Raw genomic sequence first — 15995 nt, 5'->3', positions numbered from 1 at the left:
GAAAATGGAGAATTTTCTCCTTTTCAATTTTCGCCATTCATAATGACTAATTGACTATGGTGATTCTTCTATTTCTAACAATAAAAATACAATAATGAAAAATAAAATAAATTGTGTCTCTGAGTGTGTAGGTTCTTAGATTGGAATACACACATCATTCCGGTATGAATGATAAGAAGTCACTTGGGAAACTGGAAGGAGAGAAAACGCTTGAAGTAGTTGTTACCATTGACAAAGGTGAACTTTCATTGCGTAATGAGCCACGTTTTTGAAGCAAGGCAATAATTGACTCTCTCTATCAAATGAAATACAACACATTGTACTCACATAGTTGGAGTTTATTATTACTTTTGAAAGAACTGATTTGAGATGATCAATTTCCTTTATTTTCCCTTCATAACTAAATGAAAGTGTCTGCCTCTGTTTCAACTTTTCCAGCTCCCTCTTGTCTCTCATCATAAATATAATCTATACAAAGATCGATAGTGATTGGAGGACTGTAGCATGCTAATCATGGCAACACTAAATAAACATTTTACGGAGATGAGTTGTAACATCACAAGCAAAGTGATGTAAACAGTACAATCAATTACAAAGTAATCATAATATGTGATAAGTATAAACAAGCAATTATCAAAAAACTTACTTTTGGCACAAATAGACCTCCTAGTACAACTGATGGGAATGAGGCAGCAAGGAGTAGCCTGATCCAAAACAATCCAAGACTATTAGTTGATGTTAATATCAGTAGCAAATCAATAGCAAATGCAGGGATGACAAATAAAAATACGACAAAGACTGCTCTAGCAGCAAACTCTCCCTCCTGGGAAAAGTGAGTCCTGATCTTTGCGTTTTGATAAGAGAAGAAGATAAGACCACAGGAGAGGAGGAGGTTGTACATTACAAGGAGTCCCCTCCATTGTGGTGAGCTAGAGCAAGTATACGTTACTAATTCCGTTGTAATGGAATCATCAACAATCTAAAAACAAATTAGTTGCATCATAATATATTCTATAGTAGGATTTTATCATTCATTAAGTTCATAATGAAAACAAACATATGTCATGCTTAGTCATGCATGCTTAGCAGGATTTCAAACAAAGCATGCTAAGTGAGCTATAGAGCATGCTTCATGAGCCAACAAGCACTACAATACAGTACGTGGCATTTGGAGCAACTTTCAAAATTCACAAAAAATCCAAATTTGATTGGCACACTTTATAAACAGCATAAAAACATGTGTACATGCATTAGAAGAGTCATAAATGCAAAATTTCATAACAACCAAAAAACCCATTTATTCCATTGTCACAAAATCCGTGACAAGCAAAACCCATTGGTTCTATTGTCACTATAAATCCAAAAATTTTTTCAGATTTTGGAGCAACTTTTAAAAATTCGTAAAAAATCCAAATTTGATTGGAATCAGTTTAAACTTTCTACACAACATAAGTACATGTATATGCATCAGAAAAAATTATAAAAATTAGGAACTCTCTACTTTTCATTTTTGAGGAAATTTGGAAAGCCCAGGGACTTTGGCCTAATTTTTGAGCAAATTTAAAATTTGTAAAAAATTCAAATTTAATCGGAATCAATTCAAACTTTTTACACATTATAAGAACATGTATACACATCAGAAAAAATCTTTAAAATTAGGAACTCTCTACTTTTCATTTTAGGTAAAAATTTGGCCAAAATCCGTGGGAAACCCTGTTTTAAATGGCTGCTGTTGATTGTACAGCACATAATGATATTTATGAAAAGGAAGGAAGCTAATGCACACACTTAACCACATAACAGAATCTTTTATAATAATAATCATATTGTATGCACTGCTGGGTTGGCACATTGCCTAAATTTCATATACTACATATCATACCTGGCCCAGCTGTTTCATTTCAGACTGACTAGCTACCATAAGGAAACAGACTGTCTATTAGACACAAAACATTATTCCCAGACACAATACTATACGATGATCTCACAGGCATACACACACTCTTAATTATAGAGATTAAGGAGTAGCCAAAATAATAACACGATGACATTAAATCTAAACAAACTACAGAGCTTGATTATAAAGCACAAACTTACAATGTCAGTACAATTAAATGCTTCATACATTTCCTTGTATTTATAAGCATCAGTACTTGACCAGATTATTAGCAGCAAACAAACGGGAGCAATGAGGAGTAGCATCATGGGTATCAGTATTTTATCTGAGAGATAGCTCTACAATAAAGATACAGGGATTGCTTAATGCTGCTTTATTTGAGCCCAAAGTTGCCACAATTAACAAGACTAGCTAACTAGCTTACTCTGTTGGCAATCTTTGGGTTGTAAAAAATCTTGTGCAGTCTCCAATTTCTGACCAACATTGCAGAGAGAGTGATGATCATTCCAAGGCTCGAGAGCCACTTGTCAAGCTAAAGAGAAAAGGGAATCATTTTCCCATTTTTTATAACTAACTTCACAGAATACTGGTAGGGCGATCTTTCTTGAAGATTCTGATTTAATGATAAAATTTCCAGAAAAAGAGAGAGCCAGAAATAGTATTGAGACGTACATCACCAAAGCACCAATGATAATGAACAATGTGAACTTAGGGCTTGAAGCCTTTATATGTCTACAAAAGGAAAATAATTTAATCTACAAAAGCTGGCACATGCAGGATTCACTTACTTGTTATTTCTATTGTGGAAGTTAAATAAGATCAGTAGTACTGATGTGATTATCCCTATTAACATTATGAACAGTGAGAGACTAATTCCTGATTCTTCTATTTGATTAAAGCAGAGGCAAGACTCATCGTGGCATGCTCCATCAGTTGGTGCAGTGTAACAGTTGTAAAAAAACGATCCTGCGGTGATATACATAAAATTGTAAATTCTAAAAAGCTAATAAATATTTTACCATTTTTATTTTTCCATCTGTATGGACCAGAAGAGCCAAAGTTTTTTTGACGAAAGTTAAAGTTGGTGAGATTAGAAAAGAAAAGAGAAGAGGGACTAAAGGTTATCCTAGACTCATTTAGTTCAACTAGTTTATTTCTTGGACAATAAACCTCATCTGGTGAAAACTCATAGTTACGATAAATACCAATAGTGTATTCGTGATCATCTGTATACAAAATTAATAAAAAATTCTATTGTGAACAAACAAATAAAGGGTTACCTTGAAACTGTGTGACTTTAGCCTGTCCAAATTCATCATTATTATTCTTCCCTTTATAATTGTAGTAACCCTAAAAATAGAACAATTAATACTAAAATTTAAGCAATCCAAAACTTACAGATACTCCACAGAAAACATGTGTCTCAAGTATATCAACCATTGTCTTAGACAAGAGATCCAACTGGTCATTACTATCTCTAATTGGTTTAGACATTGAATCACAAATAGCTGTCACATCATTTGTAGAGCTGAGCAGACGTTGGGCTGCGGCATGCCACGTTGAATAAAATAGGCCAATGGCATCATAGGCATTAGTACCCCTTGAGTGAATGAGATACTGTCTATCCTCTTCAGTAATATTGACAATAGAAGGAAAAATAAAAAAATCCCGTGTGAAATTAAATAATTCATGAAACCAATGTATTTGATCCTAAAATGTACAAGAAAGGATAACTTTTGCAGAGAGTTTTTTGTATTGATTTACTTGAGTTTCTGTTACATTAGTGATTTGAAGATTAGAGGCATCAATAAAGAGCATTCCTTGTATAGCAGACTTCATCTCCTCCTCAGTACAATCATTACAACTACAGAACTTATCTACATGTATATATACAAAATATTAACATCACATACTATAATAATAGTAAATACTAACCATTATTGTCACAGGTGCAGTCATGCCACCACATATAGTCATATATACCAGGCAATATCCACACATGCTGGCTGGTAGTTAGACCCATCCTCATTGCCTATAAAAAATACAACTCACTGTGTGTAAATGGACTGGGCCTCCTATGCTAAGCCAATAGTAATAACAGAAGCCAAATAAAACGACTAAGATAAAGCTAGATTATTAAGATGTAAAGTGTAAACAATACTCCATGCATAAGTACAAAAGACCAACAAGGACAACATGCAAGGAACATCAGTAGTGACTATACTTAGCTCACTTTACAAATGATGTATCTGCTTTCCTTTAGAGGAAAGAATCCCACAAATATACGATAATCATCCTCCTACAAACAAAATACAAAACATACACTAGTTATAATAGATACAATATACCACAAATTCTGTTACACCGCTGACACCACTGTATTACCATTGTTATAACATTCCTGCTATTATTATAGCCTGACTAACTATTCATCCCATCAATCTTCCTTTCTTTTGTAAACACATCAAATACTACACCTGTTTACCTTAAGTTGCTCAAAAATAGCAGTTGGATCTCGAAGAAATGATCCAGGAAAGTTAATGTCCATTGATGTATTGTCTCTGCTGATACTAAAAAGCTGTTCAGCAGCCTAGCATAATAAATAGAAATAAAATGATAGATACTAATTATTAGCTTACCTCTGATGAGAATGCATCATCAGTAGAAACAATGGCTACTCGTCTCCAATTGAAGTCATATAGGACTTGTAAACGGACTTTATTTAGAAATATCTCGGAAGGAGAAGTTGTGTATTGGTAAGGATATACTGTGCGGTTTTGCAAAAGACCAGGAGTGGAATATGACATCTAATAATAAAGTGTGGGAGGACAATTTATGATAACAATAATAACGCCTACATAAGCTTAACCACAGTCCCTACACTTACCACTAGTCGCTTAATATTTTTGCCCACCACATAATTGATTCTTTCTGATAACTTTTGATCATGAGGAGCAATGACACCATGAAGAGGGTTGCCTGCTTTATAATGATAGTATAGGTTTCTAACCATAGTTGGAAGGTCCTCCTAAATAATTATATATAATGGACAAACATTAAAATCTTTTATTATCATGATGATACTCTGACCTTTCCATTGGGATACCAAGTAATAACACTGTAGCTGCGAGGTTCAAAACAAAATGTATTGAGTAATGTTAGTCCCGGAGCTCCTGGTTGTGAATTATACACAAAGTTATAATCAGCAGCTATCATCCCAGTATATGTGTGAATGTCACAGGCTCTTGGTGAGGTCAGGCTCAGGACACTACTAGAATTCCGTTCGTGCTCATAGTAGCAGGGAGATGGCTGGACCAAGTAAACTAGGTGCTTTCCGTAAGGACAAGGACAGTCTTGTGGAAACCATGGTGGAGGAGTAGGAGGAGGGATAGCAGTACTGATGGTAGGAGGCATGGTGGTGGTGGCAGGAGAGTCCGAGCCGGACCCAGACTCTATTGGAGTATCCCCGCTACTACTGCTGTTAAAATGATCACCATATACACCTTGACCAGAAGAAGAGGAGAGAAAGAGGGAAGAAATAAATAAGGAGTAGAAAAGGTGCAGCATTTCTCCTTCTGACTCTAGCTAGATCTTCTCTAGCCACGCCTTATTGTAATGTTGCATGCAGTTTTGCTGCTAATGCACCTTTTAATACAGATGAACTGGAATGTTAATTTTCTGTGATCAAAGACTTTTGTTATTAATAGAATTCCTTTAAGTTAATGAAACATGGATGTAAATCAAGTGTAGTATTCACACCTTTGATCATCTACATGCAAGGCCTGAGTTGGCTGTGATTAATTTCAATAATAGTTCTATGGCTTTGTTTGTTGTTCAAGCTCCTCATTATATCAATCTTTTATCTGTTGGATCATGTATGCCAAGCTCCTAGAACTATACAACAGCAAAGCCTATGTGACAGCATTCAATTGCAACTTGGTCGGTTTTGTGAGTGATTCGATACTTTTACTCCTACTCTTGTCTAGTCTGGCTTGCCTGGCCAGACTAACTCTTGTCATTATGGCATATGTTAGGAATTGGTAGTATGTATATAAATAAACCTTTTACTTTTTAAAAGCAGCAGTAAGTGGATCTGTGTGTATGATTAAATGCATGAGTGCATTAATCACTATGTGTCAATCAAATTAAGGGATAGTATATCTTTATGGTTAAGGTAAGTCAGCAGACTCTAATTACTGTATTACAGTATGTTACAGCCACAGCAACACTTTTGAGGATAATCAGGAGCATACGCTAAGTTGTTTGTTCCATAAACCCAAAATGTGCAGAGCTGTCCTTTATATTCTCCTTGTATTTCTGACACTGGGATAACACGGACTTGATGACGCTGCTTGATTATCCTTTCATTAGGGAATCCAGTAGCATGCTGGCTAACTAATGACATTGATGCCGCATTGATCTCATTGACAGGGAAATGACTAACTGGTGGAACCTATAAAGTAATGGGAATTAAGACGAATGACATAATCCCCATAGCATACCATTATTTGCATGTCTGAAAAAGGTACTTCACCTTCAGCACCTCGAATGAGGCTATCAGGTAGCCCTGTATTCTCAATTATATGATCACCTATGTGAGTCTGCCTGAATGCAGGAATCGAATGAGTCATGTGCACAGGTGACATAGATTACCATGATACTGTCAACTTAATGAACCATTTCAACTGTCCCTTTCCTGAACACGGGCCACATTTTATGCGCCCATCACCGCGACAATCAGCACACCTGTGCATTTACAAGTGAAAGGCAGATGCTGTGTAAATGCATACTATACCTTTGGTTTCCATCTCCATTGCATGCCATGCACCTCTGATTATCAACAAAGCCACTTCCATTACATGGGCTACATCTGATCTGAATGATCATAAGCATTATTATCATGACATTGCACAATTTATGTATAGAGAGTTACTTTTCCTTTTGCGTCACATCTTAGGCACTTTTTACTTCCAATTCCAGAGCAAAACTTGCAAGGCTTAACATTCTCAGTGTGTGGGACCTGTGAGAAAAAGACGTGTTTCCTTGTAATCTTGCAACTAGTGTAGGTATATAATAAGATTAGAAGATTCCACCGTTATAGTGGAGTTATTTTAACAGCAAGCAAAAAATTCCTAGTACTTGGCATTACATTTATTATATTATTTCTCAGCATTAAAATATGAGCGTAACAATGTAGCTAGTTACCGGACAAGTTTTTTCGTGGTTCTCAAATAAAGAATCAGGATTTATAGGAATATTCCAAGGCAAAGGAGCTGGCCCATTAAAAGGACCATCAACATCAGTAACTTTAAAAAGGAAGAAAGTAATTAAGTAATGGTTATTACATTATTATGTCATACAGTTATATGGAACAAAAACCCATTTAGTTTTCCTTGACTCTGTGAAAGTCTCTAATTTATACTAAAAGGAGTATTAGGTGTATATTTATTGTATTAATACATGTTATTATCTCACGTGAAATGCTGATGATGGGGTAATAGACGTCATATCCATTTCATCTGCTGCCTTCCTCCCCCAGCAAAGGTTCTCTCCAGCTAAGTGCTGGAGAGCAGCTCTTGCTTGCTCCTCGTTAACATGAGTGGGACTGAATATGTACATGCAACAATAAAAAAAGGTAGAATAAGAAAAGGATTAACTGACAGTTTAGGAGGGGCTGGGGGTGCAGAAGGAGCTGCTGGAGGTAAGTTCTGCACTGGAGGAGCTATCAGATTATCTGAAACAAGAGATAAACCTATGCCTCTCACTATAGTATAGTGCAGCTTACCTGTTGGAGCATAGCCAGAAACACTCTGCAATATATCATCAGGAGGATCTAAAAGTTAATACAATATAAGCTATGAGGTAAATACTATGCCTGCTTACTTCCACTCTCCATTTCCCAAGCCTTGAGATACGCCCTCCTTTATTGTAGCTACCGCCCACAACAATTTTAAAAAGCACCCAGCCCACCCACGTAAATAATTATTAAATTTCAATCAAAGACCTGTGCAAACCAGTTACAAATAATGTAAATAGCATCAAAAACAACAAACAACTTTTAATAATTATTAAAAAGTGTTAGTCAGCAGAAATACAAAGAGACACAAGCAGCTCCTCGACTTTAAATAATACTGCAGCCACAGCAGCACTGCTGAGGATAGTCAGGGGCAAAAGCAATGTTCTGAGTACCATATACCCAGTAGGTGAAAGGAGCACCTTTATAATCACTGTTCACTTCAGAAACAGGAACAATACGCACATTGTGACGCTACAGTAAAAATAATACAATAATAATAATAATAATAATAATAATATAATAATCATAAAAATAATGATTATACCTGCATGAGTATCCTCTCAGTAGGAAAGGCAGAAGCATGCTGTCCCACGAGCCTCTGAGATGCAGAATTGATCTGTGCATTAGGGAAGTGACCAACAGGAGCCACCTATTCATGAATAGAGTAATGGAGTGTACATTGAATGGCTCCCTTACTCTAGCACCAGACTCCTCAAAGGCAACCTGTCCACCTGCTCCACGAATGAGATGATCTGGTAGGGCAGTACTCTCAACAATGTGATCATTAGAATGTATTTTCCTGCAAATCAAATACTATAATTGTCAATTTCCCAGAAAAATTAACATGTTTATTATAAATGCTCGTAACTCAAATATCTTCAAGATGCTAGTAATTACATGGAAGGCTAACAGCAATTAATTAGATCACGTACACGTGCTAACAAAAATTATAAACACTGCATGACGTTTTGGAGTTTACTTTGGCAGAAAAATGTTAACAGCTGCCCAACTAGTAAAATGTACAAATGAGTGTGTAATACGATCTATGTACAGGCATTGTATTATTACTACAAGTCAAGTGAGGCATAGATACTGAACCTACCATGAAATTGTAAGTTCAATGTAATACTTCAACTGTCCTTTAGTCCTGCATGTCCCACAATTCACCCTCCCACAACCATTGCAATCTCCACAACTAAAAAAAAAATAAAAATATAATCATCTTTCTTTCCCTCTCTCTTTTTCTATTACACTTTATTCCCAGTTCCAGCACAATGGTGGCACAGAGTCATGTCAGTATGCACATGGTGATGATGATCGTGGTGACCGTGACCATGACCATGGTGACCGTGACCATGTCCGTGGTGACCGTGACCGTGGTGACCTTCAACGTGTAACTTAGCTTGATATCCACTTCCGTTGCACCAGGTACAACATCCCTATATAAAACAGTAGTAGCACTGTGTCTCAATCGGTCATTGTGCTTTTACTTACCCTCCCTGCACCACGGCAGTGATGGCATGTACGTGATCCTGTCCCGGCACAGTCGTGACAGGGTTTAACGCAAGCAGTGTGAGGGACCTGGTAGAGCATACTGTGCATTAATCATTGCTAGTAATGATGGACTCACTTCACAGCGTTTCTCATGCTGCCTAAACATACCATCAGGTTGTATTGGTATAGACCATGGAGTGGGAGCAGGGCCATTAAATGGACCATCAATAGCATCACCTAAAAAGAACAAATTAACAAAACGATTAATAATACAATTAATAATAAATAATGATTGAGAGTAGGGCTATAGCTCTCTATTCTGCTTCCTTTCTGAAATTGGAGGGCATAAATTGACTCAATAAATAAATAAATAAATAAAAACAGAGAACAAACAAGAGAAGAATAGTAGAGAGAGAGAGAGAGAGAGTGTATCACTTGCCATAATAAGGAGTGTGGGTCCAAGTAGTCTTTCTTGACTCTGTAAAAGTATCTAATTTATACTAAGAGAGAATAGATTAATAATCATATCAGTATTTGTACATGAAAGGCAGAGGAAGATGTAATGGAGTTAATGGCCATTTCCTCAGCAGCTTTCTTTCCCCAGCAAAAATTCTGTCCAGTGAGATCCAGCAAAGAGTGTCTAGCCTGATCTTCCGTAACATGAGTCGGTCTGCAAATAAAAAAAATAAAAAAATAGTAAGTTTGATTAACTCACGGTGGCGGGGGAGGAGCTGATGGCTGAGAGGGTGCAGTTGTAGCCTCGTCATAAGAAGGCGGAGCAATGAAATCCCCTATTAGCAATAATAATAATAATAATAATAATAATAATAATAATAATAATAATAATAATAATAATAATAATAAATAAATAAATAAATAAATGAACTCGTTGCATTGCCCACTTTCTTACCTCCTTGAAAAGTAACTCCTTCATATCCAGAAACAGCATCAACAACATTAGCAGGTGGTACGGTTGACTGTTGTTCGGGTCCCCCAGATGGAGGGGGAGCTCCCCCTTGAGGAGGGTAAGGCTGTGTGCTGCTTGGAGCACCTGTATGGGTACGGGTAGTAGAATGTGTTTGAATCATTTAACATGTGACTGAGGTGTAAAAATAACTCAATGTGATGTCATTTGTCAACTATTCTTAGCTACATGCCATACTTTAGTCTGAATAGTGAAACAATCAAGCAATGATAATGATAACGTCATATATATTAATTGGGCTGATTTTTGTAATTAGTTGTCCAGGATATCATGTGTTAAACCACATCCTTTACAACACTTGCTTTTATCTTTATCTTTATCATGACAAGGTGCATTCCATGCTGTATAAACTAATGTATGATTGAACTCTTGAGATGTTATCCAATGCTTCAAGTGTGTGTGTGTGTCACTTATATAAAATCGTAATAATGTACCTGATATTCCCCCATAGCCACTAGTACTGGGATCTTTAAGCAACGGTTGTGTGTCAGCCATTACAACTAGAGAAAGAGAGAGAGAGAGAGAGAGAGGGGGGGTTGAGGAGAGAGAGAGAGAGAGAATGTAGTGTATCTAATTATATTCATAGAGTATTGTACAGGACACCTGTCAGCTAGAGCCCATTACCACATTAACAATAACTTTCTATCTGTTACCATATGCTCCTCTCTTATAGTTAAAAATCCAATCCTGCTATATATATGTTGTTTACAATTTCATTGCTATGATTTTGTTTTTAACAAATGACAATCAGCAGATTATTGCTTTCACTTTGCAATAATCATTCCCCAACAGACGACAACAAAAAATGGTTGGAGAATCAACCACCCATTATGTTTGTGTGACTATCATGCAAGCACTCAATCTGTACTACAGGAATTGCATTTGATGTAGACTATGCGCATGGAAACTGTAGCTACCCAGTAAATCTTATCATACCTTTAATCAGGAGCTGCCTTTTACAGAATACAAACTTGTTCCCCTTCCTTTTGAGTTTTGACCTCAGTTGCAGTAGAGAATGGGCGAGGCCTTAGACTATAGTTAGAGGAGTGGCTATAGTGCTAATTATACTGTTATACTCCAATATAATATCTATGACTGGGTGGAGTTTATTTGGACCACACCCACAAAACATGTCGGAATGGGCTCGTCTCCTAACAGGTTCAAACAAATCTAGAGTCTTGTCAGAGCTAAAGAGGCGCTCAGTGAGGAGAAAACCTTCTTCTACTATGAAAGAAGGAGCCGTCCTGGTCCCTTTTATACTTAAAGAGGATAACCCTGAGTTATTATTTACTGTTAGATCAAGAAGCCTCAGAAGTCACAGAGGGCAAGTTAGGTAGGCTCTTATTAGACTTAATACCGTATGGGATAGTTAAAGATGACACTATGCTAGTATAATAGGGATATTAAAGACATTTATTGTGGAATAGCAATTAACCACAAATTTGGCCAATGACCAGTTTCATCAAAAGCCATGATTATGAGTGAATTCAAAATTTTTATAATTTTTTCTTATACATATACATGTACTTATGTTGCATAGAAGGTTTCAGCTGGTTCCGGTCAAAATTGGATTTTTTATGAATTTTTAAAGTTGCTCCAAAACCTGCCTGAAGCCAAAATTTTTTTATAGTTTTCCAGGTGGAGTGTATGACGAATCTGATCATTCACTAATAGAGACTGCACTGAGAGAGACAGAGGAGGAACTAGGAGTGGAGAGACATAGATGGGATATTTGGGGTGACCTACCACCTATTCCCGGAGTAAGAGTCTTTGCCTTTTTAACTGTATATTTTTTGCCATTTTTCACATCAATTTCACAAGTGCTCAATTATCATTGATTGTTATTTCTCTTCAATAGAGAGGAGGTGCAATAATGATCACTCCTGTCATTGCGACCATCCCAGATCTATCCATTGAAAGACTAGACGTTCAGAAATCAGAAGTAATTTATTTGAATAAATTCCACTTTTGTTTTGTAACATTATTATTATTATTTTGCAATGTTCTATAGGTTGATTTTGTTTTTGCTCTCCCTCTCTCTCATCTGGCTGGTCCTTCCTCAAGAAAATATACTAAGTTTAAGGACATTCCTGTCCAGTTTCCTGTATATCTGGGTGGGCCTAGAAGAATATGGGGGATAACTGGATTCATCATAGACTATGTTTTAACTCTTTTATTGCCGCATAAAACTTAGAATTTAGAGCCTTATATCATCATCTACCTCCCAGTGTGAAATGTATTAAGTTTTTATTACACTTAAATCTCCTAACCATTAGCCACATGTAATTAGTCACAGGCTGGGATTGCTGTGTCTTTGCTGGTCTTTACATGTGTTTTCTATTCTGGCTTTGGTGCATGTATGAATACGAATGATTTTTAGTGGCACTGCACAAGTGGTAGACCTTGTACTTTTGCCAGTTAGAGACAACAAGCAACAACTTTAGCGGAGCTGATCCCTTCAGGTGTGTGGGTGGGGCTGGACATAGATCCCGTGTCCAGAAAAATTCCTCATATAGGTGACCCAATTCATACATGTTCCTTGTATAGGTGACCCCACTTATGTTCCCCTTATATAATGAGTACACTCATGAGGTGGCCCATACCTACCCATATACATAATATTAAGTTATACCAACTCATCATCTACACATCAACACCAAGTCCCTGTTTGAAAGACTCAAGATCTTACAGTATAGTATCAATATTGTTATGTATTAACCTTTCTTTGTTAAGACTTCAATATTAAGTTCCTGTTAAAAATTGAAGCCCATACAGTTAGTTTTAATACATACTATTGACTATCATTATATGGCGCTGCCTGGGATCACTAGTGGTTACTACTGCTAGTGATGCTAAGAGCACTACAAGAAGAATGATTACAAATGCTCCAGTAGTAGCTATGTATTGATATGAATTGCATTTAATCATTAGGACAGTTACGTTAATAATGACAATAGGAGGATGTCTACATTTTGGCCAGCATAGTGACTCTTCTACATTGAGAAGTGTGTTAGTATTGTATCACTGAGCATTCCTTATCATTCCTGTAGGTGGCTGAGTAAAGAATAGACTGTTTTAACATTATTTTGTTTTTAACCACTGATGTGCATTACAAACACTCCATTCTCAATTGAGATGCTGCATGTATGACGTATGTACATGTACATTTCAATCCATCTGGCTTCAGTATATACATGCAAGCAGTGTACATCTAGATCTATATTGTGTAGTTTATAAATTAAGCTTTTATTACCACCCACGTTCCAATCTAATCAGCACGTGTTGTGATTGCTGTGATTAGATACTTACTGGACTCGGGACTCCGTAATGGCTCTAACTGTCTTTGCTGGTCTTTACATGTGTTTTCTTTTCACTATTATTCTGGCTTCGGTGCATATGGACGATCAGGAAGAAGATGATGGTGATTTTTTTAGCGGCAGTGGCAATTACGGCACAGGTAATAGACCTTGTAAAGCTACAGCTGGAGAAACAACAAGCAGCAACTTTACAAGTTCAAAGAACTCTCTTTCTTCAGTGACTCTCGGAGCTCAATGTTACTCTCTTTGTGTGAACGAGGTAGTCCATCCCTTCCTTCCATGATTCGTTTATTACTGTGTGATATCTTTCTTTCCCACTGTAGTACAGTCTTGCTAACGAGTATGACATGTCTATGTTTAGTTCAGCTGAGCTGAGAGCAAATTGTTCTTTTTACAATCAGGTACAACACACCCTTATTTCTGAACAGTAATATTTTTGTGAAGGTTTATTTGTGTCAAGAAGGATGCGAACTCATTAGTGATACGGTCGATGCCTGTTCCAGTGATTGTGTAAGCATGAGACTTAAATTCTTCTTGATTCTAATTCAATTTCTAGTATGAAAGTTGTAAAAGTCACAAGTTATACCTTCCCGATTCTCTCTGTACAATATCTTGCGTATGTTACCTTGTATTGCATAAAAGCAAAGCTGATCTTTTTACACTGTAGTTGAGTGATGTTTGTGAGAAAGGATGCCAGTTATATGAAGAGATGAACACCACTGAAGGTAATTACCAGTTAATGCTTCATTAAATTCATAAGGATTATTTTAGACATGATTCCAATTATATCTGATCATAATTTCTCACTATTACCCTTCAGCTCGCCATATCTTCATGCACCTGGAGCTTACCGGTTCCTATACAATGCCTCTTCTTTTCAATCATACTTTGCTGACACTCTGGTCTCTTTTATCCTTCAGGTTAAACCAGTTTCTATTGAGGCCCCTACAGCTTACTACTGGCTAGTATGTTAATGGTTTACATGTTTGTGTTTTATGGCTTTGTGTGAAACCCAACATTATGCAGCTTGTATAATGAGGTTCTTGTATTAATTTTGTGGTTGCTTGGGGCTGTGGTGCTGAAATGACACATTTTCCATTTTCTCTCCTCTTTCTTTTAGTCAAGCAATGATGGTGTGTTTGTCATGGATCCCCATTTCATGTGTGAGGAAGTCAAAATTAGCTTTGCTCTTGTCAATGAATTTGGACGAGGAAATTTCTCCAATTCAACTTCACTCACAGTCTATGGAAGTAGGAGCTATTAGTAAAACTGAATATCATTGTCTCTCTTTAAAAGATGATTATCCTGAATTACCTGACCATCCATCACTACATCTCATTCAATGGACAGTAGAAGAGGATAAAAGAATGCATCACTGGGAACAAACTATTGTTACTATATCATGGCAGCAACCTCACAGTAAGTGTGTCCTCTTACAAAAGGGTAAAGATCCTCTCTTTATAGATGCTAGATATGCAACTGGTTACCTTATTGTGATTGAACCTCTCTTTCTGTATTGTTGTTGCTTTAGACAAATCCATATCAACGATGTAAGTCAAGCTGGAATATTAACGTGTATCTTTGTTATTGCTTTAGTCATCAGTTTTATCAGCTACTTGGGAAGGTGGAGACAGCCCACCACTGAATAATTGTACCTATGATCTCAAGGCATGTACTTGTACTCCGTCTAAAATAAATAACAATATTTTTGTGTATTTTTAAAGATCTTATCTCTTCCCTACAAGCCTGAATACGGCCTTCCCGATTCTTTCCCCATTGAAATATCCAGTAAGATAAAATATATGACTATGTTTTATTTCTTACTGCTGCTCCAGCTAAGGGCACTAATATGGTCCCAAAAGACTATCTTGTTGATTTGCTTTTTGTTGGTTCCCAGAGAGTGACATTAGATTCTGATCATTATCAAACCTATTCTTTTATGTTTAGCTGGTCACTTCCTACACAACCTTTCCTTACTACAGTATAGTGATATATGTGTGCCTGAACAATGAAAATTGGGTGTTTTATTTAGGGAATTTTTGGATTCAATTTGTATCTTACAAGACCTTCAAATGATAGGAAATCTGTTCTTTTCATTCACAATAATGTAATATTATGAATTAGCATTATTTAAAGTTCCTGCACTTTCTTTCTCTATTGCAGGACTCTTTAAATTATTCCATTGAATTCAATGATGTTCATAGCTTCAATGAAGGATTTCTTTTCTTCGAAGTCAGCTATCATTGTTACTTAATTTAATATATCATTATAAATAGCTTGAGACAGAATATTATAGAGATGCTCCGGAAACATTTCGATACATTAAAAGAAACTTCACAGCCTCATTTGATGCTAGACCCTTTCCTCCTCCTCCTCCAGCATACATCACAATCAAAGATATATCATTCAGCAGTAATGATGCTCTGATTTTGTTTCAAATGTCATGGGCAGCAGAGCCTCTCCCATATGACAGAAGGAATATCACAATTAATAGAGAGTACTATG

The 15995-nt window shown here is 36.5% G+C and overlaps 4 protein-coding genes across 4 annotated transcripts; 1 reads left to right on the top strand and 3 right to left on the bottom strand.

The window, feature by feature from the left end:
* Window positions 1-50: 50 nt before the first annotated feature.
* LOC100639467 (gamma-aminobutyric acid type B receptor subunit 2-like) lies at window positions 51-5519 on the bottom strand. The gene is made up of 17 exons (XM_020007699.1): window positions 4988-5519; window positions 4785-4925; window positions 4537-4704; window positions 4383-4487; window positions 4131-4196; window positions 3833-3929; window positions 3662-3774; window positions 3296-3607; window positions 3178-3247; window positions 2917-3123; window positions 2686-2863; window positions 2473-2629; window positions 2322-2429; window positions 2098-2235; window positions 647-979; window positions 349-468; window positions 51-295 (listed from the first exon to the last, which is right to left on the bottom strand). The coding sequence occupies exons 1-17, from the start codon at window positions 5462-5464 to the stop codon at window positions 155-157; spliced, it is 2931 nt and encodes a 976-aa protein (XP_019863258.1). The 5' UTR covers window positions 5465-5519; the 3' UTR covers window positions 51-154.
* Window positions 5520-5927: 408 nt separating this feature from the next.
* LOC109591943 (protein SSUH2 homolog) lies at window positions 5928-7833 on the bottom strand. The gene is made up of 11 exons (XM_020007552.1): window positions 7781-7833; window positions 7683-7730; window positions 7559-7631; window positions 7373-7502; window positions 7258-7318; window positions 7103-7203; window positions 6831-6917; window positions 6693-6772; window positions 6551-6643; window positions 6400-6502; window positions 5928-6350 (listed from the first exon to the last, which is right to left on the bottom strand). The coding sequence occupies exons 1-11, from the start codon at window positions 7791-7793 to the stop codon at window positions 6099-6101; spliced, it is 1041 nt and encodes a 346-aa protein (XP_019863111.1). The 5' UTR covers window positions 7794-7833; the 3' UTR covers window positions 5928-6098.
* Window positions 7834-7885: 52 nt separating this feature from the next.
* LOC100639340 (protein SSUH2 homolog) lies at window positions 7886-11217 on the bottom strand. Its single transcript, XM_020007498.1, has 13 exons — window positions 11110-11217; window positions 10608-10673; window positions 10099-10239; window positions 9904-9979; window positions 9729-9858; window positions 9628-9688; window positions 9325-9425; window positions 9189-9275; window positions 8946-9133; window positions 8797-8889; window positions 8391-8493; window positions 8239-8343; window positions 7886-8165 (listed from the first exon to the last, which is right to left on the bottom strand). The coding sequence occupies exons 2-13, from the start codon at window positions 10666-10668 to the stop codon at window positions 8019-8021; spliced, it is 1293 nt and encodes a 430-aa protein (XP_019863057.1). The 5' UTR covers window positions 10669-10673; window positions 11110-11217; the 3' UTR covers window positions 7886-8018.
* A 55-nt stretch (window positions 11218-11272) lies between these two features.
* LOC105316567 (nucleoside diphosphate-linked moiety X motif 8-like) lies at window positions 11273-12434 on the top strand. The gene is made up of 4 exons (XM_020007605.1): window positions 11273-11506; window positions 11804-11933; window positions 12032-12115; window positions 12185-12434. The coding sequence occupies exons 1-4, from the start codon at window positions 11304-11306 to the stop codon at window positions 12365-12367; spliced, it is 600 nt and encodes a 199-aa protein (XP_019863164.1). The 5' UTR covers window positions 11273-11303; the 3' UTR covers window positions 12368-12434.
* Window positions 12435-15995: the final 3561 nt, after the last annotated feature.

The sequence above is a fragment of the Amphimedon queenslandica genome, unplaced genomic scaffold, assembly GCF_000090795.2.
Source record: "Amphimedon queenslandica unplaced genomic scaffold, v1.1 AMPQUscaffold_13521, whole genome shotgun sequence".
Lineage (NCBI taxonomy): Eukaryota > Metazoa > Porifera > Demospongiae > Haplosclerida > Niphatidae > Amphimedon > Amphimedon queenslandica.
The sequence above is the reverse complement of the archived record's forward strand: the minus strand, read 5'-3'. Positions and strand labels throughout refer to the sequence as shown.